Source organism: Raphanus sativus, unplaced genomic scaffold (assembly GCF_000801105.2).
Source record: "Raphanus sativus cultivar WK10039 unplaced genomic scaffold, ASM80110v3 Scaffold1152, whole genome shotgun sequence".
NCBI classification, from domain to species: Eukaryota; Viridiplantae; Streptophyta; class Magnoliopsida; order Brassicales; family Brassicaceae; genus Raphanus; species Raphanus sativus.
The window spans coordinates 1-24820 of record NW_026616465.1 but is presented as its reverse complement, the minus strand read 5'-3'; the positions used below and the strand labels follow the sequence as shown (position 1 = coordinate 24820).

At 35.8% G+C, this 24820-nt stretch overlaps 6 protein-coding genes across 6 annotated transcripts; 4 read left to right on the top strand and 2 right to left on the bottom strand.

The window, feature by feature from the left end:
• Positions 1-521: 521 nt before the first annotated feature.
• Positions 522-3234, bottom strand: LOC108835901 (aluminum-activated malate transporter 12). The gene is made up of 6 exons (XM_018609121.2): positions 2895-3234; positions 2611-2751; positions 1894-2166; positions 1699-1811; positions 1482-1625; positions 522-1404 (listed from the first exon to the last, which is right to left on the bottom strand). The coding sequence occupies exons 1-6, from the start codon at positions 3172-3174 to the stop codon at positions 724-726; spliced, it is 1632 nt and encodes a 543-aa protein (XP_018464623.1). The 5' UTR covers positions 3175-3234; the 3' UTR covers positions 522-723.
• Positions 3235-9517: 6283 nt separating this feature from the next.
• Positions 9518-11214, top strand: LOC108850135 (AT-hook motif nuclear-localized protein 13-like). Its single transcript, XM_018623712.2, has 5 exons — positions 9518-10004; positions 10090-10142; positions 10219-10359; positions 10445-10606; positions 10700-11214. Exons 1-5 carry the CDS (start codon positions 9518-9520, stop codon positions 10895-10897), a joined length of 1041 nt encoding a protein of 346 aa, XP_018479214.1. The 3' UTR covers positions 10898-11214.
• Positions 11215-11336: 122 nt separating this feature from the next.
• LOC108850136 (uncharacterized) lies at positions 11337-13381 on the bottom strand. The gene is made up of 6 exons (XM_018623713.2): positions 13141-13381; positions 12699-13057; positions 12315-12612; positions 11995-12231; positions 11759-11916; positions 11337-11676 (listed from the first exon to the last, which is right to left on the bottom strand). The coding sequence occupies exons 1-6, from the start codon at positions 13379-13381 to the stop codon at positions 11500-11502; spliced, it is 1470 nt and encodes a 489-aa protein (XP_018479215.2). The 3' UTR covers positions 11337-11499.
• Positions 13382-14016: 635 nt separating this feature from the next.
• On the top strand, positions 14017-15239 carry LOC108850137 (AT-hook motif nuclear-localized protein 13-like). The gene is made up of 5 exons (XM_018623714.1): positions 14017-14416; positions 14507-14559; positions 14634-14756; positions 14841-15002; positions 15099-15239. The coding sequence occupies exons 1-5, from the start codon at positions 14017-14019 to the stop codon at positions 15237-15239; spliced, it is 879 nt and encodes a 292-aa protein (XP_018479216.1).
• A 4258-nt stretch (positions 15240-19497) lies between these two features.
• Positions 19498-20620, top strand: LOC130503812 (uncharacterized). Its single transcript, XM_056998369.1, has 3 exons — positions 19498-19646; positions 19743-20274; positions 20358-20620. Exons 1-3 carry the CDS (start codon positions 19580-19582, stop codon positions 20476-20478), a joined length of 720 nt encoding a protein of 239 aa, XP_056854349.1. The 5' UTR covers positions 19498-19579; the 3' UTR covers positions 20479-20620.
• A 1349-nt stretch (positions 20621-21969) lies between these two features.
• Positions 21970-24178, top strand: LOC130503811 (uncharacterized). The gene is made up of 6 exons (XM_056998368.1): positions 21970-22216; positions 22720-22950; positions 23024-23153; positions 23231-23527; positions 23606-23827; positions 23891-24178. Coding segments are annotated over exons 1-6 (1170 nt in total). The 5' UTR covers positions 21970-22214.
• Positions 24179-24820: the final 642 nt, after the last annotated feature.

The window sequence follows — 24820 nt, the reverse complement described above, 5'->3', positions numbered from 1 at the left end:
TAAACTGAATTACCTACTAATACGATAATTTTAACCTAATGAGAAAAATTATCATTAATTTAACCGTCTATATACAACTCAAAAAAAAAATTGAAATAATACAAAATATCATACTTAAAACATAAAGATATTTAATACAATTTTTTATAAATCCAAATAAAAGATTACTTAAAACATATAAACAAATAAAGTAAAGTACTTATTTGTAAATATCTATTCCCGTGCATAAGCACGGGAGAATCACCTAGTTATAAATGAATACGGTCCCATTTCAGGATTAGTGTGCGGGTTTTAGACATCGACTCTCCACCATTATAAAACGATCAACTAATTCAAAGAAGAATAACCAGAGTTTGAGAGACACAAGAGAATAACTCTGTATCTCCAAACAATGGTTGTAACCTAGACTAGAATATGTTCTCGCCAGTTGCCATAAGCTGTGTTGTTGTCTCGACAAGGTTGCGGTCTATTTGGAATCTAATGTCAAGGCATAAGTTTGATGATATAGATCATCATAATAATGAATATAAAGTGCTTCTCGCATGTTTCTTTGATATTTCTAATTAGTAAATTCTCAAACGAAGACACGAAAAGGTACGATTCTTATTTACCATCATCAAAGATGGATAAACCGAATTATACCGAACCACATAATCGATTCTTTATACCGATCGGATGAATAAGTCTCCATCTTTTCAATTATACACCTTAGAAAAAAAAAACTTATTCCGCGGCGCCGACACTGATCACTATATTCGCAGGTTTTTCGCACCGGACATCGTCAGCCGTCGGATCACGCGCGTGATCATACTGCTTAAAACATGCGATCCTTCCCAACTCCTCCACTTCCTCTATTACATTATCAAGCCTCGCCACCATCTCCACCAGCAACGACGCAAACGCCGCGAACGGCAAAGCCTCCGAGAACTCGAGGCTCGTCAACACCGCTATTTTGCTCATCTGCGGCCGTAACATCCTCCTCTCTCCCGCCCCCGCCGCCGCCGACGTCTCGGACCTATTATTGTTCTTGAACGATCTCCTGTACTCCATCAAAGCTGACGTGTCCGTCCTAAAGCTAGACAGCGAAACGGCGCCACTTTGGCCTTGACGTGACCCTGGCTCCGCAGCTTTACTCGAAACGTCGTTTGCACGGTTACGTTGTGAAACGGCGTTTTGGTGTTTATTGTTGTGGCGATGGAGATTGGACCCGAGGAAGAGTTTAGGCTGCGACTTTATAGCCGAGTTAAGGTCCTGGAGTGCCACGTGGAGATGATCGGAGAGAATCTCAGGCGAACAGTGACGGTGGTTTGAGATGCTATCGGCGAGTTCCGACAAAGCTTTGCATACTTCTCCGGCTAATCTTATACAAGGATCCTTGAAAAGAGCGCGAACAGATCTTGGAGTCTTGAAAGAAAATTAACAACGTAAAGATCATTTAATTTAGTTTTGAACATGTATTAAAATATATAGCTATTTCGTACTTGGATCTCAGTTTGTAAGCAACCGTGAAGAGCAACAACAGTGTACCCAAACTGACGAAGAACAGCTCCAACTTTAACATATTGTCGACATGGGAATCTATGACATCGTCTCGTGTGTCTTGGCTCCCAGTTTGCATATAATGCCTTTTTCATAAATTATATATTATTTTGTGGTTTTATTTATTTATTCTGAATTAAAGAGCTGTAAAAGACTTACAAGTGTATCATCAATGGATTTAGAATCCAAAACAGCTTGATACCCTTCATAGATTCTGTCTTTTGAATCTGATGTTTCTTTCTCTTTCTCCTCAAAGTACTCACTCACACATGCTATAAAATGAAAAATATATTTAAAACGGGCATGCGTTATGTTATTTCTAAAATATAATATATATATACACGTTATATGTACCTTCTATAGAGCGAGAGAGGCCTTGGAGTTTACCGACGGTGGTCTTGTGTAGATCTTCACCGGACCAAATCGGAAAAACAAGAAGGCTCATGAAAAGACACACTCCGCAACCAAGAGCTATAGTGTAGAATCTATCATGTGCTATTTTTATCACACTGTCTACTCTATAGCTTGAGACAGTTATGAGATTGAACGTCAAGAGAAATATCACAACACCGTAATCGTAGTTCTTCTTTATATACGGTATAAATCTTATATATGTTGCAGCCGCTCCTGTAATAATTTAGAAAGAGACACAAATTTTAGTTGTTTTATTTTTAGAACTTAATATACAGAAATGTCTTTAAATTCAAAAAGATTAGTTTAGGTTTAGAGACTATAAACTGCATAACAAATTCCCACTTCATGCTTTTTATCACAGAAAATATATATCATGCATGTTCAAAGAATGCATGTTCAAAAAAATGCAAAAAATATATATTCTTGAAACTTTTAGCAAAAAAAAATTTATACAATAATCAGACGTATGTTCAACACGTTATTCTTAGCAAAAAAAAAATGCATGTTCAAAGAACGGAAACTCAACTAATATATTCTTGAAATTTATACAATAAGCAGACGTATACACCTACAGTTTTTTTTTGTTTTTGACGTCACGTATACACCTATATAAAGTTTTTATACAATAAAAGGTTAAATCTATAGAAAAATACATACCAATGATAAAAACAGCAGTGCCAATGAAGATAGCTCGAAGAACTTTTCCCGAATCATTAGCGACAAACTCAATGAAAAATGCCAAAGATCCCGCGATTAGTGTTCCTAATCCTCTGTTGAACCCTTTGCATAACGTTGCACCTAAAGAATCAAGAAATCCATGCATCACATGTTTTTTTTTTTTTTTTTTTGAAAGAATTTTAATGAGACTAATGAAATCACTACATTAATGAATTCAAATTGTTTGTACAATTAAAGGATCATTGACACTTGGCTACACGTACCGGCAGAGAACTCGAGAACGACGACGACTGTCATGACAGCCCAAATCGCATTGCTCCCAATGTCTTTGAAGAGAGGCTCCATGAGATATAACAAAGAGACAAGTGTCAAGGAAATACCTACTTTAAGGGCATGTATTACCCTTCTTGGATCTTCTTTTCCGATATCCCAAAGCCTTTTCGGAATCTTCTTGATTTTATCGGAAGGTTCGAACACTTTCCACTTCTTATTTCTCAAACCTTCCTCCATCTCAGTGCTTCCTACGTGAACCTTGCTGGACATGTTGTGGGGGAGAAATCGTTCTATATTTTTCTCTCTCTCTCTTTCTTTTTTGTAATAGAATGTGTTGTTATTGTGCGACTCTCTATATATAGCTCTTTGTGTGTGTTCGTGTATATGTGTATATAGAGTGATGGGAATCTATGGTTTGCGTACATAGTTGTTAATACGTGTGATTGTGTTGGTTGAACTACGAGAATTTCATTTATTAGGTTTTCTATTCGTAATTTTTTTAGTTGTCGCATGATTTTACAAAATCACGATTATATTAGGGTTTAAATTTATTTTGATGTTTTTACATTCTGATGAGAAAATAAAGTATCATTTTTCAATGGGCAATTCTCTCAAATAGCGATTTTTAAGTTTTTGTTTACAAAATAGCAATAAAAAATAAAATGACTAAAATAATATCTTTTTGTTTTAAATTTTTTAATATTTATTTTTTATTTTTAAAAATATAAACACATTCTTAAAATTCTAACTCTTAACTCTAAATTCTAAGTCTGAGATTAATTAACCCAATGGTTATAAATTCATATTTACACTTTAATAAAACTTTTTTTGGTTATTTTCTTTTTTCTAATGTTATTTTTGTGACAAAAAATTGGTTTAGTGTTATTCTAATTTTTTTCTATTTTGCAATTCTCTTAGTGGTCTTTTTATTTAATTTATGGCGTAATGATTTTTTCTTTTAACGATTATTGTTTGTAGTAAAATAAAAAAAACTCTATTCAACACTCCTAATCATTATAAAACCCTCCTGGTATTAATTTTTACCTCTATATGTGTATATAATTCTACATAATTACCTTTAATAGGTATAAATAATATTCTCTTGTGGCAAGTCATGAAAGATTAGATTGATGGGTTTCACATGACTTGCAAATATTGATGTTGATATTAATTGAAGTACCTTTTCTATTTTATTCACAAGATCGAAAATAAAAAGTCAAAAGTTACTGAAAAAGATGCTAAACTAACATACGTTCCATAATAATACTAAATTACTAATTATAATATATAAGATCCCATTATTTGTCTTAGATATTAACATTTTCACTGTATAATAATATGCATGTGTCATCAAATGAAAACTAATATTGTTTAAAAAGATAGTTCAAATAACTAGATCCTTTGTTACAAATGAACGTTGTTATCTTAGACTAAATACAAAAGTATGACATACACATTTTAGTTACATTAATTAGTCGAACATAATAAATCATACTACTAGTTGTTTCTATCACATTGATTATGTACTAGGGATATAGCTCCGCGCAAGCGCGGGGTCGTGAATGTCTAAAAGAATTTTCGATTTGTGTTCATGAATTCGACTTCTAGCAATATTTTTTTAAAGAATATATAGGATATAGACCATATATCCACTCAGATTCAACATCTGCAACCTCTATAAATATAAGAAAATAATAATCTATTCCAATTTAGAAACCCCACACAATAATAAAACCCTTTATTAAACATAGTGCAATAATATATACATATCCAGAAAAATATTCAAGGCGATATTTTTTAACAGAAATAAAAAATGAATCTCCATGAGCCTCTCTCAGATCTATGCGAACTCTCTCGGTCCGTCCAAAAAGTTGTGTTTCTTTTTCATTGATTTTTCCTGTAGTTATCAGCTGTGTAAACAATTTTGTTCGCCTCCTCCTTGAAACTATCAGTGTGTTCTAATTCAAATTTGAAGTATGAGAAATTAGTGAATCCCTCTATGGCGTACAGGTCTCAGCGGACAACTTCAAAAGTAGAACAAAGAACATAGAAAAGTTGTACTAATCAAGTTTTCAGTAGGACTATGAAATTATATCAATTTAAGGAGTTTCAATGAATGTGACACTGAATAGAGCGGTTTAGAGCGTAATGGTTTATCATTGGATAGGAGAGTTAAGCGACAAAGTGGGAGAACCCTATGCCATATTCAAAGACAGTGCAAAAGAATAGACGATTAGGAAGCTTTTTGGGTATGTCTAACGCATCAGCCTCACCTTTTAAAGGTTATTTAGAAACTGAGTGTCATAGGCCGCAAGTTAATTTAAAATGACCCAACAATCATTAATTCATTACATAATCACGTTCGAAAACTAACTGTCGAGGGCCGTAAAATCACCGAAAAACGTAATTCGGACACCAACGATGACGATTAAAACTGACTCAGTCCAAAAACTAAAATTCTTAAAAAATTAATTTTTCACTCATCTCATCCTATAATCGAGTAGTATATTTAAAGATTCATGAAGTTTTCATGAAAATGGCAAAAACGAAGAAACTGATGTATAACTCTTAAAAAATTATGAGATGTCGGAGTCAATATTGCAGAAAGTCTAAAAGTATAAAAAAGAAGACGAGTCGTAAAAATCATAATTGCCTTTCATTAAATTTGATCATAAAAAAATGCAAAACGCACATGTTCTCTATCCGAACCCGGGTTGTGAGCTTCTTTAATGATACATAAACCACTGCACTAAGTGATATTTAGTGATATTCATATGAATACATGCTAATTCAAAACAAAAATATAAAGATGGGTTCCACAAACATTTATTAAAATCTGATGTGGACACCTTAAGAAGAGAAGAAAGTGTCTCATTATATATATATGATTTGAGGAGTGAGAATTAATCATCACTTTGTATTAGGTCAAAAAGAGATTAAATAAGTTATTGATCATATGACCAAGAAAAAAACATATGTAAACAATCTACGCGAACACAAACTCAAATTGTATAATGATAAACCATAAACAATACAAGGTTTCATTAGGAAACATAACTGTGATAAATATAATAGTCTAAATCATATAAAACTTTTTCTTATTAAAAAAAGAAGTCTTTAACAAGTTAGCAATATCTCAACTAAAGTTGACATTTTGGATCCTTGAAAGCCGTACCAACGTTGACACATAGCATATGTATACCTTCTTATTGCACGGGGACAACTAATTTTGCAAATTGGGTTTTATCACATCACGCAAACTAAATGCCACGTTAATATTTAAATACGAAACCGCCATGTAAAATTCATAATATCTAAGCTATTCATATCTGATCAAAATTAACTTCCGACTGCGAACAAGAAAAAAAAAATACCACATGAGACGATTATAGTTAACAAATTTGTGGACTACACAATTTGATATTTCATTTTCTTTTAGTTGTGAAGTTGATTCGCTGTGTTTCAACGTCTATTTGGCAAAGATAGATTTAAATTTTATATTTTCAGGAAAAAGATTTAAATTTATATAAAATAATTAAGTTCGAAATTAACTGAAAACATGAAGCGGTAATAATGTTCTTACTGCTTCGGCTTGGAGAACTATTGTTTAAGTAATCGTATATTCACGAAATGTAACATCTCTCTTACCGTATTCCTCCACGGTTCCACCAAAAAGGAAAAAAAGAACGTGAACAGTATTAATGATCACACGGGTTGCGACTTGTGAGTTGATACACAACTCATTAAAATGGATTTGTTGGAAATACAGTTATGAATTCACCGTCCAAAGAAAATTGTATTTTTTCTTCTATGTGGCTGATTAGCTAACCTGATTAGAACATGTTTCAATTTTCTTTAATAAAACAAGGTTTTTGATTCCACATATTGTGAGCTTCTAATGATCCACACTCCGATTAGCGCCGTAGTCGATCAACCAACTGCATTGATTCTATTATTTAAATACGTTCATTGTCGCAAAATACAAGAAAATCAAGATGGGTGATGAGTTGTGTACATGTTTACAAAAGGTTTTCACCCAAAAATGTTTACAAAAGGTTGATTTACAAATGGACATCTTCTATTTTCTTGATCAACTTGGTTTTGCTACTGTGGATATTTTCTACACTGAGTTTGTAGTCACGTATTATTCAAAATGTAAGATATTTATAGAATTTTTAAAGATATTTTGGTATTTATAAATTAACTTCATTTTTATCAAAAATTATGACTACTTGTATATTACAGATTTTCTGATAACTGGTTGATTTATTTTTAGTTTATTTTTGATGATAATTTTTTAAAATGTGTTTTAGTTCTTTTGTTTTTACCCAAAACATCAAACATCGTGTAATTTATCAAAATGACCAATAAATATTTAAAAATATACGATTATCTTTGTAGTGTTGTGTCATGTGTGTCAAGGTGAGATCTTTGTATGCAAACTTAACAGCTGTTTCTTTACTTTAGGGTGTTGTGTTGTTAAGCTTATGAGATTCCAGATTTCTCGTGTGTTTGTCGATGTCGCTCATGTGGGTTCTCTCCTCGTGTCAGAAGAAAAGATAGTTGAAGAAAATGAAATTACCAACAAAAAGAAACTTTGGTTCATGTTTAGTAAGCCAGAATAGATTTGAGTCATACCATGTATATAAACACAAAGAAGTATAATACATATTACAAAATCCAAAAGATGCAAAATTAAGTGTAAACTCACACCCCAAAATCAGTTGTTTCTGTCTAATTATAAAATTAGTCTTGTTTTGCTCAAGAATCAGAAACAAAATTTCATCTCAGAATCTAATTAATACTCACTTGATGCCAAGTTTTGAAATGCTGATGAAACAAAAGAAACCTGTCCTAACTTCTATATTCCAAATCTGTTCATACTATAAGTTATCTTCCTTGATGTTCAATTAAGACACAACTATTCTTCTTACATTTACAGGTTTTATTTCAAATTTCAGTCATGGCATAGTCTTAATAAGTTAGGATCATCTTTCTGCGTTTGTGCGTTGTCTCCCTCTTCCATAAACTCAATCGCGAGTCTCCATCTTCATCTAACCCTTAGCCGTATTGTATACCACCTTAGTCCCTGATTCAAAAGAGTAGAAAACTATAACATAGTATAGGAAATAAAAACAAATATACAAGAGGAAGATAATGCAATCTCTAAACTAAGTAAACTCCCCTACTAATCCAGTGACCTAAACGTCTTCACAATGGAAATTAATAATTCAGGTAGCTGGAGGGATAACACCAAATCAGGATTGGGTTTAAAATGTTAAACACCTTCTTGTTTTTTTTTTGACAAACACCTTCTTTTAGAAGTATATATATACATTTTTATTGATACTACATTAGGAGTGATTGGTTGAGATTTATCTCCTTGCTTTAGTTTTATTTATTTTTAAACCATTAGATTTTACCAATTATGTTGTAATTTTATTTTTATTAGTTAAAGTATACATCAAATTTCTATAATTTTTTACTAATCGTGTTTTAACTTTATCTTTAAAGGTACAGCAAAAGAAATTAAATCAATTTATTTTCTTATGTGTTTTAGGTAAGAAACTTAAAGCTTTTTTATATGCTGTAGAATCTGTAAAATAAAAAAACTATCTACAATACCAAATAAATTAGATAATCATAATTAAAAACATCTATAAATATTTAATTTAATTTTGAGTGTTTTTTAAATTATTGAAATATTTTAAATAACATAATTATTATTTACATATCACATTTTAAATAACATTAAACTTTTATAATTTATAAAAAATATTAATATAAATTATTTAATAGATAAAGTTAATTATTTTACATATACTTGTTTTAAACATATATCGATTATAACTTACAGTTACAACAAATTTAACTATAACAAAAATCTCTGAAAAAAATCTATAGGTAACAACTTTACCACTACAACCAATTTACCTACAACTAAATTTTTATAGCTAAAATTTTAAAATCACAGTCGAACCAATCATCACCATTATCTTTATCGGTTGGGATGTCTTTTAATCTTTACTATTAATTACCATTTAGAATTTTTATGGTATTTGGCTTTGGAAATATTTCGATTCAATCGGTTTTTTCTCCATATTTTATTTATTTGTAGTTTAGGTGTGTGATATACATTTTCAAATATTTTAATATGATATTCAGATGAGAAAAAGATTAAGTGCTCAAAATAAGCTGATGTCATTTTTAAAGTAGTGCTGGTGAAGGATTTTATTATATACTTAAGAAAAATCTGATTCATCAAAGTACAAACCCATGCTTACTTGGATATTGAAACACACAGAAGTCAAACCAAAATCTAGAGTTTGAATTATTTCTTTAAATCCCTGAAAAGTGAAAACCCTTATACCAATAATTTATTTCTTTAAATTATTTAACTTCTAAGTAAAAAAAACAAAAAAAAATACAAATGTCTCTCTGTCACACTACTATATATATATCTCTGAAAAACTCATGTTAGCTTGGCTCACACGCTTTCGCTTAAAACTCATAAAAGCCTTCACTTTCTCCCGCGTCTATATTCTCAAAAAAACAAAACAGTCTTTCAAGAAAGTTTCTACCTTTTTCTTTCTCTAATCCTCCCTCCATCCCCATGGATGATGATTCTAAAGAAACCAACGAACATCAGCAGCAGCAGCAGCAGCAGCTACAACCACCGCAATGGACGCTAACGGGCTCCTACAACCGCAACGCCGCCGCGTTAATGGGTCCCACGTCCACTTCTCAGGCGATGCCCCACTGGTTATGTGTCGGGGCTCTCTCGTTGCTTCAGCCTCAACAACCGCTCGGGCTCCACGGATCACCTTCCTCTGTTCCGACGCAACAGCCGTATATGCAATTCGGGAACGAGCAACGAGGACGAGCAAGAGCAAGAGCACGAGGAAGAGTCAAAGGAAGACCGAGGAAGTATGCTGATGTCATTGATCTTTCTCTGGGTCCTCCTCCTACGTTGCCTCTTTCTTCAGCTTCTGACGATGGTGGTGGTGGTGCAAATGCTAACTCATCAGACCCACCTGCTAAACGGGGCAGGGGCAGAGGTCGTACTCCTGGCTCCGTTAGTAAGAAGCTTAAGTATTTAGGTACACTCAAAAGACTACAATCTTTCTTTCTTATCTTGATTCCCTTTCTTGATCACTGATTACTACGGTTAATGTGTGTGAGCAGGAGGAGCAGAAACATTGTTGACACCTCATATCATTAACATCAATCCTGGAGAGGTAATGTTAGCATATCTTCTTTGATCTTGTAACTTGTCAAGATCTTTTTACTTGATTATCTTCCATTAATACTCAGGACATAGCTGCGAAGGTTTTGGCGTTTACGCATCAAGGACCACTGGAGTTTAGTATTCTCTCAGCTTCAGGAGCTGTTTCTAGTGCGGTGCTTCTTCACTCCAAGGATCCTAATAATCCTACTGGAGTTGTTACGTATGAGGTATAGCATTTAAATGTCCTTGTTGCGGTACTTCTGCTGGAAATTTTATCTGATTAGGCTCTTATGATCGTTAATGTATTTGCAGGGGATATATGATATCATTGCTATGTCAGGTTCTTTCTTGAATACTGAGAGTAATGGTGCTGTGACCAGAACTGGTGACATGAACGTGCATCTTGCTGGTCCTGATGGTCGGATTGTGACGGGTTTTGTTGCTGGTATGCTAGTTGCTGGGTCACAAGTCCAGGTTTACTCCATTTCTCTAATTCTTTATACTCAGAGTTGATTCACGGAATCTTCAAGATATTGACTTTGGTTGGGGTGGTTTTTTTTTATGTAGGTCACTGTTGGAAGCTTTGTATCAGAGAAAGTGAAACTGAGTCTCAGGGACCCCGACCGCGAGCCAGCTTCAGCATCGGCCAGTGGTGGTGAACCAGGAAGCCCTCAGTCTCAGGGACCGCGATGTTCAAGCGAGTCATCAGATGAAAATGATAGTATCAACAACAACAATCATCAAGTTGGAAACTCTACGCCCTGACCACTTCACCTCTCGCCTGGTGACAATCCTAAATAAGCAATGTCTCACTGTGTTTGCTTCTCTGTTCGTTTTATACATCTCTCCATCAGAATTGTCCATAAGTAGATTTGAGCTTTCTTACTCTCTCTCTTCTTCCTAACATTTCATCAATGTAGCTTTGGTGTTAGATAATAGAAAGATACAGAGATGTTGAGTAGGTTTGAGTTCCATCTATTTAGTTTGTTTCTTAGTTTCTTTTGTTTGTGATGATCATAAAGACTAGTCTTTAGTACCGAGTCTCTAACCTTTAGTACAAAATTCTTAATTCAACAAACGCTTATACAGAAGCCCTTTTCTATTATTATCACTAGGAGTAAAGCCCGCGCAAACGCCGGGATGTTAGAGATATATTTGAATTGTTGTAGTTGTAAATGTTGATGGAGGTGGAGTGTAGAAGAAGAAGAGTGAAGAGATTTTTAAATTCTTATTAGTGTACATTGTGTAATGTCTGGAATCTTTTAACTGGAAACACAATATCAACGTCTAGTAAAACGTAATGGTCTTGGGACAAAACCCTTCCGGGGTGCTTTCCTCATACGTTTGGTCTTGGGAGGATATCCTACCTACAACATGTAGGTTATATGAAATGAAACATATTTGTATTTTGGACATGTATTTACATTTTGAGAATCTATATCACTATTAAGAAGAAAAAAACTTGCCTCATCATAGTAGTTGGATATTTTAAATTGCCTTCGTCGGCCAGGGAAAGATTGAGAATGCGAAGTCATTCTGTTCTCCTGTTTGACAACGAGTAGAAAGAGTTAAACAGGTAGCAACAATCTATTTATTGATACAGAGGGAGAGAGGAGAGGATGGTACCTCTTCTGTATGGTCTTCACTTGCGAGATGCTTATTGAAATCATCGAGGGTTTTGCAATCACATAAACACAATGTGCAACAAAACATACCGGTAGATGAAACAACCCTTTCACTTTCACTGCTGCACTTGTGAAGAATGTGTCTTTTTGTCTCTGAAACTGGGGAGGAAAAAAGAAAGATCAGCGTAATTATTAGCTTGGTGGTGTGGTAATGTAGTGGAAGAAGAGAGAACAAACCTGCGAGTAAGCTTTCCCATAGCCATTCTGCAGAAGTGACCAGGACTGGCATTTCAAAAGGCCTAACTGAATAAGCCAAAAAACACTTATAGTTACTCTCTTGTAGTTTCCGGCAAATAAGTGTTGAACGGTACTTGCTGGAAGCCACTTCATCCGATATGATCATAATTGAAGCCGGAGGAGGATTATTTTTTGTCCATTTCTCAAATTCTGTAATCATGCGACTGTAATGGACCCCTGTTTCAACAAAAGGAAATAATTTCAGTATAAAATTAAACCCTAATTAATTATATAACAGCAGGGAAATGGGACTAACTAACAGGAAAGGGTATGTGAAAAATCGACACCAGTGGAAGAGAGCGCAAGAAGGTGGTGAATAGGGGTTTGTTTTTGGTCGGCAAATGCAGTGATAGAGACAGGACCAGAGTAGCCTATTTCTTTGAACGTTCTTTCTATACTTGGACGGACCAGACGAGCATCAAACCCCTCAGGAATCGGACAGTCATTCATGTCCCACAAGACATGTATTTTAGCTGTGGCGTGTTCAGGCGTGGCCGGGTAGTTCCTTGCCCACGTCTTCGTTACACATAAGAGTGTGTCCGGAGGATCTATAGCCTCCTGAGCTTGACAAAGAGTTAGATGCTCAGATTATGTAACAAAAGTATTTGAGAAAGAGAGAGAGAGAGGATGCTTTGCGTACTTACTTCCATTCCATGCTTATAACTAGAGAGATGCTTCGTGAATTTCTTCAGGCTTTGGCAATCGAAATTGCACGTTTTGCAATAAAACATGGCAGATGATGATCCACCCGCCACAAGTTGTGCGCCTCCTTCTTCTAGTAATTGTTCCCAGCGCCAATTTCCATAATAGACCAGGATTAAATCATTGCAAGGATTCATTGAATAAGCCGTAAAAAGGTCGTAGCTAGTGCGCTGTTGTAGCCGGGCCAGATCCCAGGAGAAGTCACCTTCCACTTGATCGGATATGATCATAATTGTAGCCGGAGGAGGATTTTGACCTCGCCATTCCACCATATCCCGATACATAACTGAGCGCGTGGTATCTGTGAATGCATGGAAAAACATAACATATGTCTATAGTCTAGGGAGATTTTGTTATATATACTAACATAGGAGAAAGACTAACCGGATTTGGTATGTGCAACAGCGACTCCAGTGGAAGAGAGCCCTCGCAGGACGTGGCAAGGGGTTTGTGTTTGGTCGCCATAGGCAGTGATGGAGACAGGACCAGTGTAGCCTATTTCCTTGAACGCCCTTTCTATACTCGGACGGACCCGACGAGCATCATACCCCTCCGGAATCGGACAGTCCTTCATGTCCCACCACACCTGTATTTTAGCGGTCTTCTCCGCATCGTTCCCAGGCATCCTCTCTAACAAAGCTCACACGCAAGTCCTCCATTCGTAGTACTAGGGTTTCTTTTATATAAATCAAACTAATGGCCATAACCGAAACCTAGTATCGGTGTGGGCTTACTTACCAAATACGGTTTTTTAAAAAAACTTTTCATTTTTTTCATCACATAGACTATAGACTTTGGTTTATAAACTATATCCTAAAACTAAATCATATCTTTATATATATATCTCATTAAAATAAAACGAAAAACACACAAAAAATCCCCTGAAAAGTGAAAAGCCCTAAAGCAATGATATATTAATTTCTAAGTAAATCAGAAAATAAAAAAAAATACAAATCGTCTCTCTCTGGTTGACTATATATATCTGAATTATTTTATTTATTTATTTATTTTACTTAGAAATTAAATAATTTATTTCTTTAGATTATTAATTTCTAAGTAAAATAAACAAAAAAAAATACAAATGTATCTCTGTCACACTACTATATATATCTCTGAAAAACTCATGTTAGCTTGGCTCACACGCTTTCGCTTAAAACTCATAAAAGCCTTCACTTTCTCCCGCGTCTATATTCTCAAAAAAAAAACAGTCTTTCAAGAAAGTTTCTTCCTTTTTCTTTCTCTAATCCTCCCTCCATCTCCATGGATGATGATTCTAAAGAAACCAACGAACATCAGCAGCAGCAGCAGCTACAACCACCGCAATGGACGCTAACGGGCTCCTACAACCGCAACGCCGCCGCGTTAATGGGTCCCACGTCCACTTCTCAGGCGATGATGCCCCACTGGTTATCTGTCGGGGCTCTCTCGTTGCTTCAGCCTCAACAACCGCTCGGGCTCCACGGATCACCTTCCTCTGTTCCGACGCAACAGCCGTATATGCAATTCGGGAACGAGCAAGGACGACCAAAGAGGAAGTATGCTCCTGATGGCATTGATCTTTCTCTGCGTCTTTCTCTTCCGTCAGCTTCTGATGGTGGTGGTGCAAGTGCTAGCAGAGGTCGTCCTCCTGGCCCCGTCAAGAAGCAGCTCAACGCTTTAGGTACAGTCCGCAAAAACAAAAAAAAAACTCTTAACGATCTTTCTTGAAGCCCTTTTTTGATCAAATCAAGATATCACTGCTTGCTTACAGGAGGAGCAGGAACACCGTTTATACCTGTAATCATTAAGGTCGAAGCTGGAGAGGTAAAATGTGTTCAAATCTTTTAACTTGTCTAGATTGTTTTACTTGAATTATCGTCTATTAATTTAATACTCAGGACATAGCTGCAAAGATAGTGGGGTATACGCATCAAGGACCAGGCAGGGTCGTTATTCTCTCAGCTTCAGGAGCTGTATCTAGTGCGGTGCTTAGCAATCCTAGTGGAGTTGTTAAGTATGAGGTATTACTCTTCATGTCATTTACTTCTTGGATTGAGCTGGAGAATGCTTTATTAAATTAGGGGTCTTGTGATCTGTATTTGTAGGGACTATATGAAATCGTTGCTATGTCAGGTTCTTTCTTGATTACAGAGAGTAATGGTACTTTGACCAGCACTGGTAACTTGAGCGTGACTCTGGCTAACCACAATGGCAATATTGTTGGGGGTCTTGTCGCTGGAATGCTAGTTGCTGGGTCACAATTCCAGGTTACTTACTCTATTTCTCTAGCCTTTTATAGTCGAAGTTGATTCACGGAATCTTCAAGATACTGACTTTGGTTCGGGTGGTTTTTTTTTATATAGGTCGTTGTTGGAATCTTTGTACCAGAGATAGTGAATTTGAGCGCAGGGCGTGTTGACAATAACCATGAGTCAGCTTCTGCTTCAGCAACAGCCTGTGGTGTTGGACCAGATAGCCTCTGGCCTGGCAGCAACCCTCAATAAGCAAATGATTAGTGGGTTGACCTCACTGGATTTGCTTCTCTGTTCGTCTTACACATCTCTCCATCAGAATTGTCCATAAGTAGATTGATCTTTCTTACTATCTCTTGTCTTCCTCTTCCTAACATTTCTTCAGTGTAGCTTTGGTTTTAGATAAATATAAAGATATATTACGTAGGTTTCAGTTCATCTTTTTAGTTTGTTTCTTAGTTTCTTTTTGTGATGATCCTATTATCAAATAATGCTCCGGTTTCTAGTTTCAAAGTAGGTCTCAGTTCATTTTTAAAATATTTTTAAAATACAGTTTCTCTTGTTTTCGGTAAAAGTTTTTTCGGATAAAAGTTTTGGTCAAATACAAAACAAATAAAAGGACTATAGTTTTCATCATCTGATCTGACATTTAATTATTAAAGAAAAATTATCTTAATTTGTTTCGCTTAATAATAGTTTTTGTTTTTGTTCTGATAACCAATGCTCATTAATCAAAAGTCTAACACACAGGCATAGTCCAAACGCAGTTTAAAACCTTACTAACAAGGGTTAGCTTTTTAGCCACAGCTCCGGTCTACGGTTAAAGTTGTGGAGGTTAAATAGCTCACTAAACTCTTTACGGATCTCAACAAATTGACACACAAAATTTTGGAACCTCTGGTCTTTTTCATGACATGCATGTAACTGATTCTTATATTCTTATATGATAGTATTTTTAATATGACAGTCATTTATACCTATGAATAACTAAAAATGACGTCAATAAACCCTATTACAACTCTCACTCAACGCACAAAATATACCTATGCATCAAAGACGCTTATTAAACTAAACTTGTTGAACCACACAATAATTCTATTTCGAAAATTATTTATAAACCATCACTATGGGCCGGGTTCTACACAAAATACTTAGAACATCTCCAAGAACAACCTTATAACCTCAAATATAAGGTTTTGTGTGCTCCAAGAGAAACCTCAAAACCTCAAATTATAAGGTTTTGTACAGTGAAACCTTATATTTGAGGTTTCACTGTACAAAACCTTATATTTGATATTTCATATTTTTTTAGTCCTTATACTTGTATATTTTTTAAAATATCTTGATAACTTTCTTGTTTATCATTTTAGTCCATACAGTTTTGTATCTTTATATATTTTTATATATGTTCTTATAAATTTAATTTATACATATAAATTTAACTAAATATACAAATGTTTAAATAAAAAACAAAGCATAATATTTTATAATATTAAACAAATATTATACAATACAATATTACATCAAACAACTTAATACAAAATACAACTGAATAAAAATGCATAAAATAAAAGTACATAAACCAAATAAATATTACAATTATACAAATAATCTGGTAAATTTGATCCTGAGCCTCAAATATCACTAAAAAAGTTGTCCATAAAAGGTTGGCGCATTCGAAGGTTGTTGTTGTTCTTGAGTTCTTTTCTTTATAATTCTTTCTTGTTCAGATCGAATAAACTCACGAGTAGTATGATCACTAATAGATTCTAAGTTTGTTAACAACATTTTATTTTCTTCACGCATTTCCTTAAGGACTAGTTTTTTTGCTTGGTTTTGCATACGCAACTGAACTATTTCATTATTTTTCTCCCTAGATGATGCACTTTCTTTTAAGAAATCAAGGACTTGTTCATTTGAGGAAACCAAAGTGTCAACTGAAGAATTGTTACCTTCCGAGATTTTCCTTTTGAGTTTTGCTTTCTTTGATCCAATTGGACGTTCACTACAAGAAAACACGCTGAATTCCGACGGAGGTTCCGACGGACCAAAATGTCGTCGGACAAATTTGACGATTTTCCGACCAATTTCCGACGAAAGCCAAAAATATGAGGTCGTCGGAATTTCGTCGGTATATTCTGACGGAATTCTGACGAACCAGGGTTCGTCGGTATATACCGACGACTATCCGACGATATTCCGATCAACAAATATATCCGTTGCGGTCGTCGGTATTCCGTCGGAATATACCGACGGAATTCTGACGAACTGTTGTTCGTCGGTATATACCGACGACTATCCGACGATATTTCGATCAACAAATATAACCGTTGCGGTCGTCGGTATTCCGTCAGAAAATACCGACGAATTTCTGACGGACTATGTGACCGTTGCCGACAAATCCATATGACCGTTTTATAGCCGTTTGAAATTTGTAAATACCGACGGAATTCCGACGCACTACTTTATGTCCGTCGGAATTCCGTCAGAAAGTCGTCGGAAAGCCGTAACCAATTTTCTATAAATTCAACCCCTCCTCATTTCAACTCTTCACTCCTCATTCTCTCTTCATTCTCTTTGATCATAACAATTCCGTAAAAATCATGTCTTCAGGAGGTTATTATCGTTCATGGATGGATAAACCTCATTTGGATCCCAACACCAAATTGCTTACGGAAGAATACGTTCAAGGGATTAAAGAATTCATGAGGCTTGTTCAACAACAACCAGATGCAAAAAATGGTATGTTAAGATGTCCCTGCTCTAGTTGCAATAATAATAAAGTTATAGAAGAATTTAATGTTTGGACTCATTTGTATATGAAAGGGTTTTCACGTAATTATAAAGTTTGGTATCTTCATGGGGAAACTGGTTATGAATATGGTAGTACTAGCGAACCTCAGCCTATTAGTGAATTTCAGCCGGATATTAGGTTAGAAGAATCTAGAACGGATATAGATTATGGTGTAGGTACTGAGCAGATGGTACATGATCATTATAGAGGGGAAGAACCAAATCCCGAATCTAGGAGATTTTTTGACATGTTGGATGCAGGAAAACAACCTTTGTATCAAAATTGTAGAGATGGTCATTCAGCCTTATCATCTGCAACTAGATTAATGGGTATTAAGACAGACTATAATTTGGCTGAAGAATGTATGGATGCGATTACTGATTTTGTCAAAGGCATTCTACCTGAGGATAATGTTGCACCGGGTTCATACTACGAAGTTCAGAAACTGGTTGCCGGTCTTCAACTACCGTACGAAGTGATAGATGTATGTATTGACAACTGCATGATCTACTGGAGAGCGGATGAGACACGGAATGAATGCAAATTTTGTGGGAAACCTCGTTTCCAGGAGACGAGGGGAAGAGTTCCGATCCCGTTCAAAAGAATGTGGTATTTGCCATTGACGGAAAGATTGAAGAGGTTGTATCAGTGTGAGCGCACAGCAAAAGCAATGAGATGGCATGCAGAGCATTCCACAAATGGTGAGATTAGACATCCTTCAGATGCGAAGGCTTGGAAACATTTCCAGTCAATATATCAAGAATTTGCAGAAGAGAGAAGAAATGTTTATCTTGGATTATCTACTGATGGTTTCAGCCCATTTGGAAAGCATGGAAGACAGTATTCTCTTTGGCCAGTTATTGTGACACCGTACAACCTACCGCCGAGCTTGTGCATGCGACGAGAGTTTTTGTTCCTCTCAATTCTCGTCCCCGGGCCAGAGCATCCTAAAAGATCACTAGATGTGTTTCTTCAACCACTGATATATGAGTTGCAACAACTATGGGCGCATGGTTTTGAGACATACGATGTTTCGTGCAAAGAAAACTTTCATATGCGGGCAGTACTTATGTGGACAATAAGTGACTTTCCAGCATATGGTATGTTATCTGGATGGACAACACATGGGAGACTATCATGTCCATATTGTCAAGATGACACAGCTGCTTTCCAACTAAAGAACGGAAGGAAAACGTGTTGGTTTGACTGTCACAGGCGATTTCTACCACCTGATCATCCATACCGCAGGAGTAGGAATGCATTTACGAAGAACAAGCAGGTGTTTGATGGTCCACCTGTGGAAGTTAGTGGGGAAGATTTGTTGAAGCAGTTTAGGTATTTTGATGCAGAAAGGACGCCAGATGTAGGTGGACATGAAAACATTCGAGTCAGTGCGGTTGGAGAGCTACATAACTGGCACAAAAAGAGTATTTTCTGGGATCTGCCATATTGGGAAAGTCATCTATTGCGGCATAATTTAGATGTCATGCATATTGAGAAGAACTTCTTCGACAATCTGATGAACACAGTCTTTAACATCCAAGGTAAAACGAAGGATAACTTGAAGTCAAGGTTGGATTTAGTCGATATTTGTGATCGTCCTGAACTTCATGTGGATGAGAATGGTACGGCCCCTTTTCCCATTTATCGTCTGGATGGTGCTAAAAAAGAAGAGTTCTTTGATTGGATTACAGATAAAGTGAAATTTCCTGACGGATATGCATCAAATTTGGGGAATTGTGTTGATAGAAGCGAAGGAAAGTTTACTGGCTTGAAGAGTCATGATTGTCATGTAATTATGCAGCGCCTCCTTCCGTTTGCTTTTTCAGCATTATTGCCACGTAATGTTCATGAAGCAATTGCAGGTATCTTATATTTTTACAATTTAATTTATTTTTATATTTAACAATTATGCTTATATAAACTAATACTTATGAAAATTATGTCTTTTATCTATGTAGGGATAAGTGTTTTCTTCCGCGATTTATGCAGCAGAGTAGTGACTGAAGAGGGTATTAATAATTTGAAGACAAACGCACCAGTCAGCATGTGCAACCTCGAGAAGATATTTCCTCCATCATTCTTTGATGTTATGGAACATCTTGTTATTCATCTCGCAAGAGAATTGGAACTTGGTGGTCCTGTGCAGTACAGATGGATGTATATTTTTGAGCGTTATATGCATCATCTGAAGAAAATGGTCAAAAATTTAAGCCGGGTGGAAGGATCTATAGTGGCACAGGTGATCAATGAAGAAACTGCAATCTTTGCTGAAAATTATTTTCCACCAGAAGTGCATACAAAACATCGAAGACCTTCTCGGCACAATGACAGAGGAGAGAGAGCAACATATCATGTTACTGTCCCAAGCATGTTCAAGGAAATAGGACGACTTAGTGGAACATTCACGAAGCGGAGACTTACGGACACTGAGCACGCTCATTTGCAAACATATTTGCTCACCAACTGTGAAGATGTTCTACAATATGAGAGGTAAAAATATTTATTCATTTACATTGTTTTTTTTTAATATTCAATAAATTTATTTCATATTGATATAATATTTTTGTATATAGTGTATATATGGCGGAGTTGCGTATGACTCACAGGCATGCAACAGAACATGAGCTTCAACAACTTAGAGATAATGGATTTGCTGCGTGGCTTCGTAGTTATGTGAGTCATATAAACAAATGAGTAGTTTAATTTTAATATAAACAAATTAACTTTTCACTCATATATGTTTTTAATTTATAGGTGAATGATGGTTTGGCCAGAGGTTTTGTGTTCGATGATTGGATACGCGAATTTGTGCAGGGACCAAACTATGTGGTCAAATCATATCCAAAATTCTGTACGCGAGGATATGCATTCACAAAGAAAGGTTATTCTAAGACAACATATGATGCTGGTGTTTCATCTTCTTCCGGTGACGATGTCTACTACGGCAACATAAAAGAAATATTAGAAATCCAATTTCCTGGAATGGTTGGATTGCGTTGTGTAGTATTCTATTGTGATTGGTATGACACCACCCCAGATAGAGGAGTGAAGATTGATGCGTTTGGTGTTATATCGGTTCATTCGCGGCGGAAACTTCAATATTATGATCCCTTCATTCTTGGTTCGCAAGCTGATCAGGTATGTCAATATATTCATAATTTTTTACCAATATCATTAATTAATGTTATATATTCTACTAATACTTGTAAAATTGATATGTATAGGTGTGCTACATCAGTTACCCTCGGGTGACGTACAGAGACGATCCATGGGTCACAGTAACGCAAATCAACCCAAGAGGACGATTGAATGGAAGTTCTGATGATGATGAACCATTGCAACCAGAGTCTACCAGCAACGCCCAGGCAGTTGAAGATTTGGCAGATGTTGAATTCGTTGAGAATTTTACTGAGTTTGGACTTGATGCTGTTGTACATTCGGAGCCAGAAGCTGAGGTTGGGGAGTTTGATGAAGATTCAGAAGATTCGGATTAGGTTTTTTTTTTTTTTTTTTTTCTCGGTCCGTCGGAATTCCGTCGGCATATACCGACGGATTACCGACGAACAAGGCCAGTTCGTCGGTAATCCGTCGGTATATGCCGACGGAATTCCGACGACATAGGGTTTCATTGATGTTTGTATACTTCCTCGGTAATTCGTCGGTATATTCCGACGACATACCGACGAACTGGTCTAGTTCGTCGGTAATTCGTCGGAATATACCGACGGAATACCGAGGACATGTGTTTCAAAACAATTTCAAACATAAAAATCTATAAATTTTGATGCCAAAACTACGAAAATAACACATAATAAGTGCTTAGTATAGTATTAGATCGCAACCATTCAAATATAACAACTCATAAAATAAGTGTTTATGCATATCAATGTTTTTATAACATCTCATCTTAACACTCATATACTTATACAATCATATTCATCTAATCTTACTTCAAAAAATGTTATTGTGTAAAATTGTGTTATAAAAACATTTTTATTGTTAAATATTTATGCAAATACTATATATATTATCAAAGATTAGGATTTTACATTTAGAAACTTGTAATCAACCCCTAAACACTATGTCGTCGGAATTCCCTCGGTAAAGTTCGTCAGTATTCCGTCGGAATATACTGACGAACCCGTGTCCGTCGGAATTTTTGTTCACCCCGGAAAACCAAACCGCGTGAAAATTTTCGCGCACCGCCAATTGGTTTATATTTAATGATTCCGACGGAATACTGACGAACCCGTGTCCGTCGGAATCATCAAATATAATTACCCTTCTTCTTCCTTCTTCGTTATTTCCGCCTCTCTCTCTATCCTCTCCGCCGTTTCTCTCTCTTTCAAGGCGATTCCGGCGGTTTTCGAGCTCCCATCCCCGGCGATTCCTCTACCCACGCTCATATCTCTTCCCCCAAACCCGAAATCATGTAAGAATCATCCTAACCTTTGTTTATTTCAATTTTTTAGGGTTTTGGATGTTAGATCTCCGATTTGAGGTTGTTTGATTGAATGTTTTAGGATTGAATGGATTGTTTAGGATATATAAGTTAGGATTGTTGTTTGAATTGTTGTTTTAATTTTTTTCTGGAATTATTTGGTGTTTTTTGTTAAAATTCAAAACGTTTTACTATTTTTAAAACGTTTTTTGATTTTTAAAAACGTTTTTCAAGTTTACAGTTTAAACTATGTATTATTTAAAACGTTTTAATTTTTTTTATGATTTTTAGAAACGTTTTTTTGATTTTTAAAACGTTTTTTGATTTTTAAAAACATTTTTGATTTTTAAAAACATTTTACGATTTTTAAAAAATATTTAACAACCTTTTTCAATATTTATAAAAAAATTATATTTTTTTATTTTATATATATATATAAATCATTTTTTTATGTAAAAATCATTTTAATTAATTTGATGTATTAATTTTTTTAGGTCCGAGGAATCACCCCGCCCCGCAGCCCGTCGACGTAGTTCGGTGAGCTCTTCCCGTGCATCGGGATCGTCTCACGAACAAAACTCGTTTCCCGCATATATTCCCGCTCCACCTCCCGCTCCTGCTCAACAGAATCCGGGGGTCATGCCAGTTGAACTATTGGTTCAACAACCGGGTCGAGAGCATCTCCCGGTTCTCCATCCCACCCCACGACGAGGACATAGCACTTGGTTAGTATTTTTTTTATTTGTAGCATTATGTTTTTTTTCCATTAATTAACTTGCTAACTTGTATTTTTTAAAGGTTCACCAAGTCGAGTAATGGCATTAGCAGGAGCATCAACCAGATGATGTATTCCATGCTCCAAATTGGATATACGAAGTGGAGTGAGATCCCTCAAGACGACCAAGAGTTGTGGTTTCGTCAATTTGCGGTACTAACTCTTCATTTTTTAAAATTATTTACATTTTTTTAATATATCTACTTATTAAAATTATGTGTGTTTTGTAGCAAGAGTTCAACTGGCACCCCGATCACACGGAAACAGTCCGTATTAGATTCAAAGCTAAGGCCATGGACTCTTATACAAAGCAGGTGAACGCGTGGAAGAAAGTTTGGCAGAAGAACAAGAGGCCACGGAACATCAACGGGAGGGTGTTCGAGCAGTTGATAGTTCATTGGCAGAAGGACGAAACTGCAGAGACGTCTTCTAGGAACTCTAAGAACCGGAAGAGCGATCGTGGCGGGAAAGGTATGTATGTGCACAACCTCGGGGCTTGCTCTATGTCTACTAAGGAAGATGAACTTGTAAGTTTTTTTATTATTATTTATGTTTATTTATATAAATATTTTTATATTCCTTGGCTAATAATGGCGGTTTTTTAGATCGAAGCAAATGACGGTAATCCCGTTGATCGACTCCAACTCATTAAGGTGGCTCACACTAACAAGACGACGGGTCAAATTCAGGACCTCTTGATCAAAGATGTCGTTGATTTGGTGGAAACTGAAATAGCATCTCAATCTCAGCCTCTCTCTGATGACGGCGATTCAGTGGGAGCTTCAACCAACTTGTCCCGATTGCAAATAAATGAGATGGTTGAAAAGGTAATTTTTTTTATCAATATATTCATTTTATAATGTAGTTTACTAACTTAAAATATTTTGTAGGCTGTTCCTAAAAGGAAAGGAGGCTTTTTAGTTGGATTGGCCCGCCGTGCTTCTTCGTATCCGGCATCTTCTTCGCAGGTTCCGTATGCCGATCCCATGATTCTCGAGGAGCTACATGACAAAGGTGAACGGATTGTGGCATTGGAGGAGCAGAACGCCACTATCCAAGCTGAGAATGCCACTATCCAAGCTGAGAATGCCACTATCCTTGCTGAGTTGGCATCCCAAAAGAAGACCAACGCCGAGATAATGGAGAAGCTAAACCGTTTATTTGCTTCGAGTTCTTAGTTTTTCTGAATTTTAAAACTTTCTGAATGTTTTTTTTAATATTTCGGTTTGTATGAATTTAAATTCTATAATATTATTAGTTTTCAATTTCAGATTTATTTTTAATTAAATTTATAAAATTGCAAAATTTAATTCTATAATAAAAAATATTTAAAAATGCAAAATATAATTATTTAAAAATTGGAAAACTGACGAACCATCGTCCCTCGGAAAATACTGACGAATTGCGGTCCTCGAAAATACCGACGAACCATGTTCGGAAAATACTGACGAACAAGGTCGTCGGTATTTACCGAGGACAAGGTTCGTCGGTATTTTCCGACGAACCCAGTTCGTCGGTATTTCCGACAAACCAACGTTCGTCAGTATTTTCCGAGGGACTTGGTTCGTCAGTATTTCCAATTTTCCGATGACCACTGTTGTCGGAGCTGTTATCGGAATGTGGTCAGAAGTTCGTCAGAATAAAGTTTCTCGGTATTCGTCAGAAATTCGTCGGTGTGGCTGACGAAATTCCGACGAAATTCGAAATTCCGACGAAATGATACCGACGGACAGTTTCGTCAGATATTCGTCAAAATATGTCTATTCCGACGATATTCTGACGAATTCGTCCGTCAGTATCCGCCTGCTTTCTTGTAGTGA

What these genes read in the sequence shown, in the direction of transcription:
- LOC108850135 (XM_018623712.2), top strand. Translation starts at nt 9,518, where the DNA reads ATGGATGATGATTCTAAAGAAACCAACGAACATCAGCAGCAGCAGCAG. An exon ending in TTAACATCAATCCTGGAGAG is followed by an intron (nt 10,143 to 10,218) that starts GTAATGTTAGCA and finishes ATTAATACTCAG; the next exon opens with GACATAGCTGCGAAGGTTTT. An exon ending in CTGGAGTTGTTACGTATGAG is followed by an intron (nt 10,360 to 10,444) that starts GTATAGCATTTA and finishes ATGTATTTGCAG; the next exon opens with GGGATATATGATATCATTGC.
- LOC108850136 (XM_018623713.2), bottom strand. Translation starts at nt 13,381, where the DNA reads ATGCCTGGGAACGATGCGGAGAAGACCGCTAAAATACAGGTGTGGTGG. An exon ending in TGTTGCACATACCAAATCCG is followed by an intron (nt 13,058 to 13,140) that starts GTTAGTCTTTCT and finishes ATGCATTCACAG; the next exon opens with ATACCACGCGCTCAGTTATG. An exon ending in GTGAAGACCATACAGAAGAG is followed by an intron (nt 11,677 to 11,758) that starts GTACCATCCTCT and finishes GTTGTCAAACAG; the next exon opens with GAGAACAGAATGACTTCGCA.
- LOC108835901 (XM_018609121.2), bottom strand. Translation starts at nt 3,174, where the DNA reads ATGTCCAGCAAGGTTCACGTAGGAAGCACTGAGATGGAGGAAGGTTTG. An exon ending in CGTTCTCGAGTTCTCTGCCG is followed by an intron (nt 2,752 to 2,894) that starts GTACGTGTAGCC and finishes TTGATTCTTTAG; the next exon opens with GTGCAACGTTATGCAAAGGG. An exon ending in AATCCATTGATGATACACTT is followed by an intron (nt 1,626 to 1,698) that starts GTAAGTCTTTTA and finishes TTTATGAAAAAG; the next exon opens with GCATTATATGCAAACTGGGA.
- LOC130503811 (XM_056998368.1), top strand. An exon ending in TGTGGTTTCGTCAATTTGCG is followed by an intron (nt 23,154 to 23,230) that starts GTACTAACTCTT and finishes TGTGTTTTGTAG; the next exon opens with CAAGAGTTCAACTGGCACCC. An exon ending in TAAATGAGATGGTTGAAAAG is followed by an intron (nt 23,828 to 23,890) that starts GTAATTTTTTTT and finishes AATATTTTGTAG; the next exon opens with GCTGTTCCTAAAAGGAAAGG.
- LOC108850137 (XM_018623714.1), top strand. Translation starts at nt 14,017, where the DNA reads ATGGATGATGATTCTAAAGAAACCAACGAACATCAGCAGCAGCAGCAG. An exon ending in GAAGCAGCTCAACGCTTTAG is followed by an intron (nt 14,417 to 14,506) that starts GTACAGTCCGCA and finishes GCTTGCTTACAG; the next exon opens with GAGGAGCAGGAACACCGTTT. An exon ending in TTAAGGTCGAAGCTGGAGAG is followed by an intron (nt 14,560 to 14,633) that starts GTAAAATGTGTT and finishes TTTAATACTCAG; the next exon opens with GACATAGCTGCAAAGATAGT.
- LOC130503812 (XM_056998369.1), top strand. Translation starts at nt 19,580, where the DNA reads ATGCAGCGCCTCCTTCCGTTTGCTTTTTCAGCATTATTGCCACGTAAT. An exon ending in TGTTCATGAAGCAATTGCAG is followed by an intron (nt 19,647 to 19,742) that starts GTATCTTATATT and finishes TTATCTATGTAG; the next exon opens with GGATAAGTGTTTTCTTCCGC. An exon ending in GATGTTCTACAATATGAGAG is followed by an intron (nt 20,275 to 20,357) that starts GTAAAAATATTT and finishes TTTTGTATATAG; the next exon opens with TGTATATATGGCGGAGTTGC.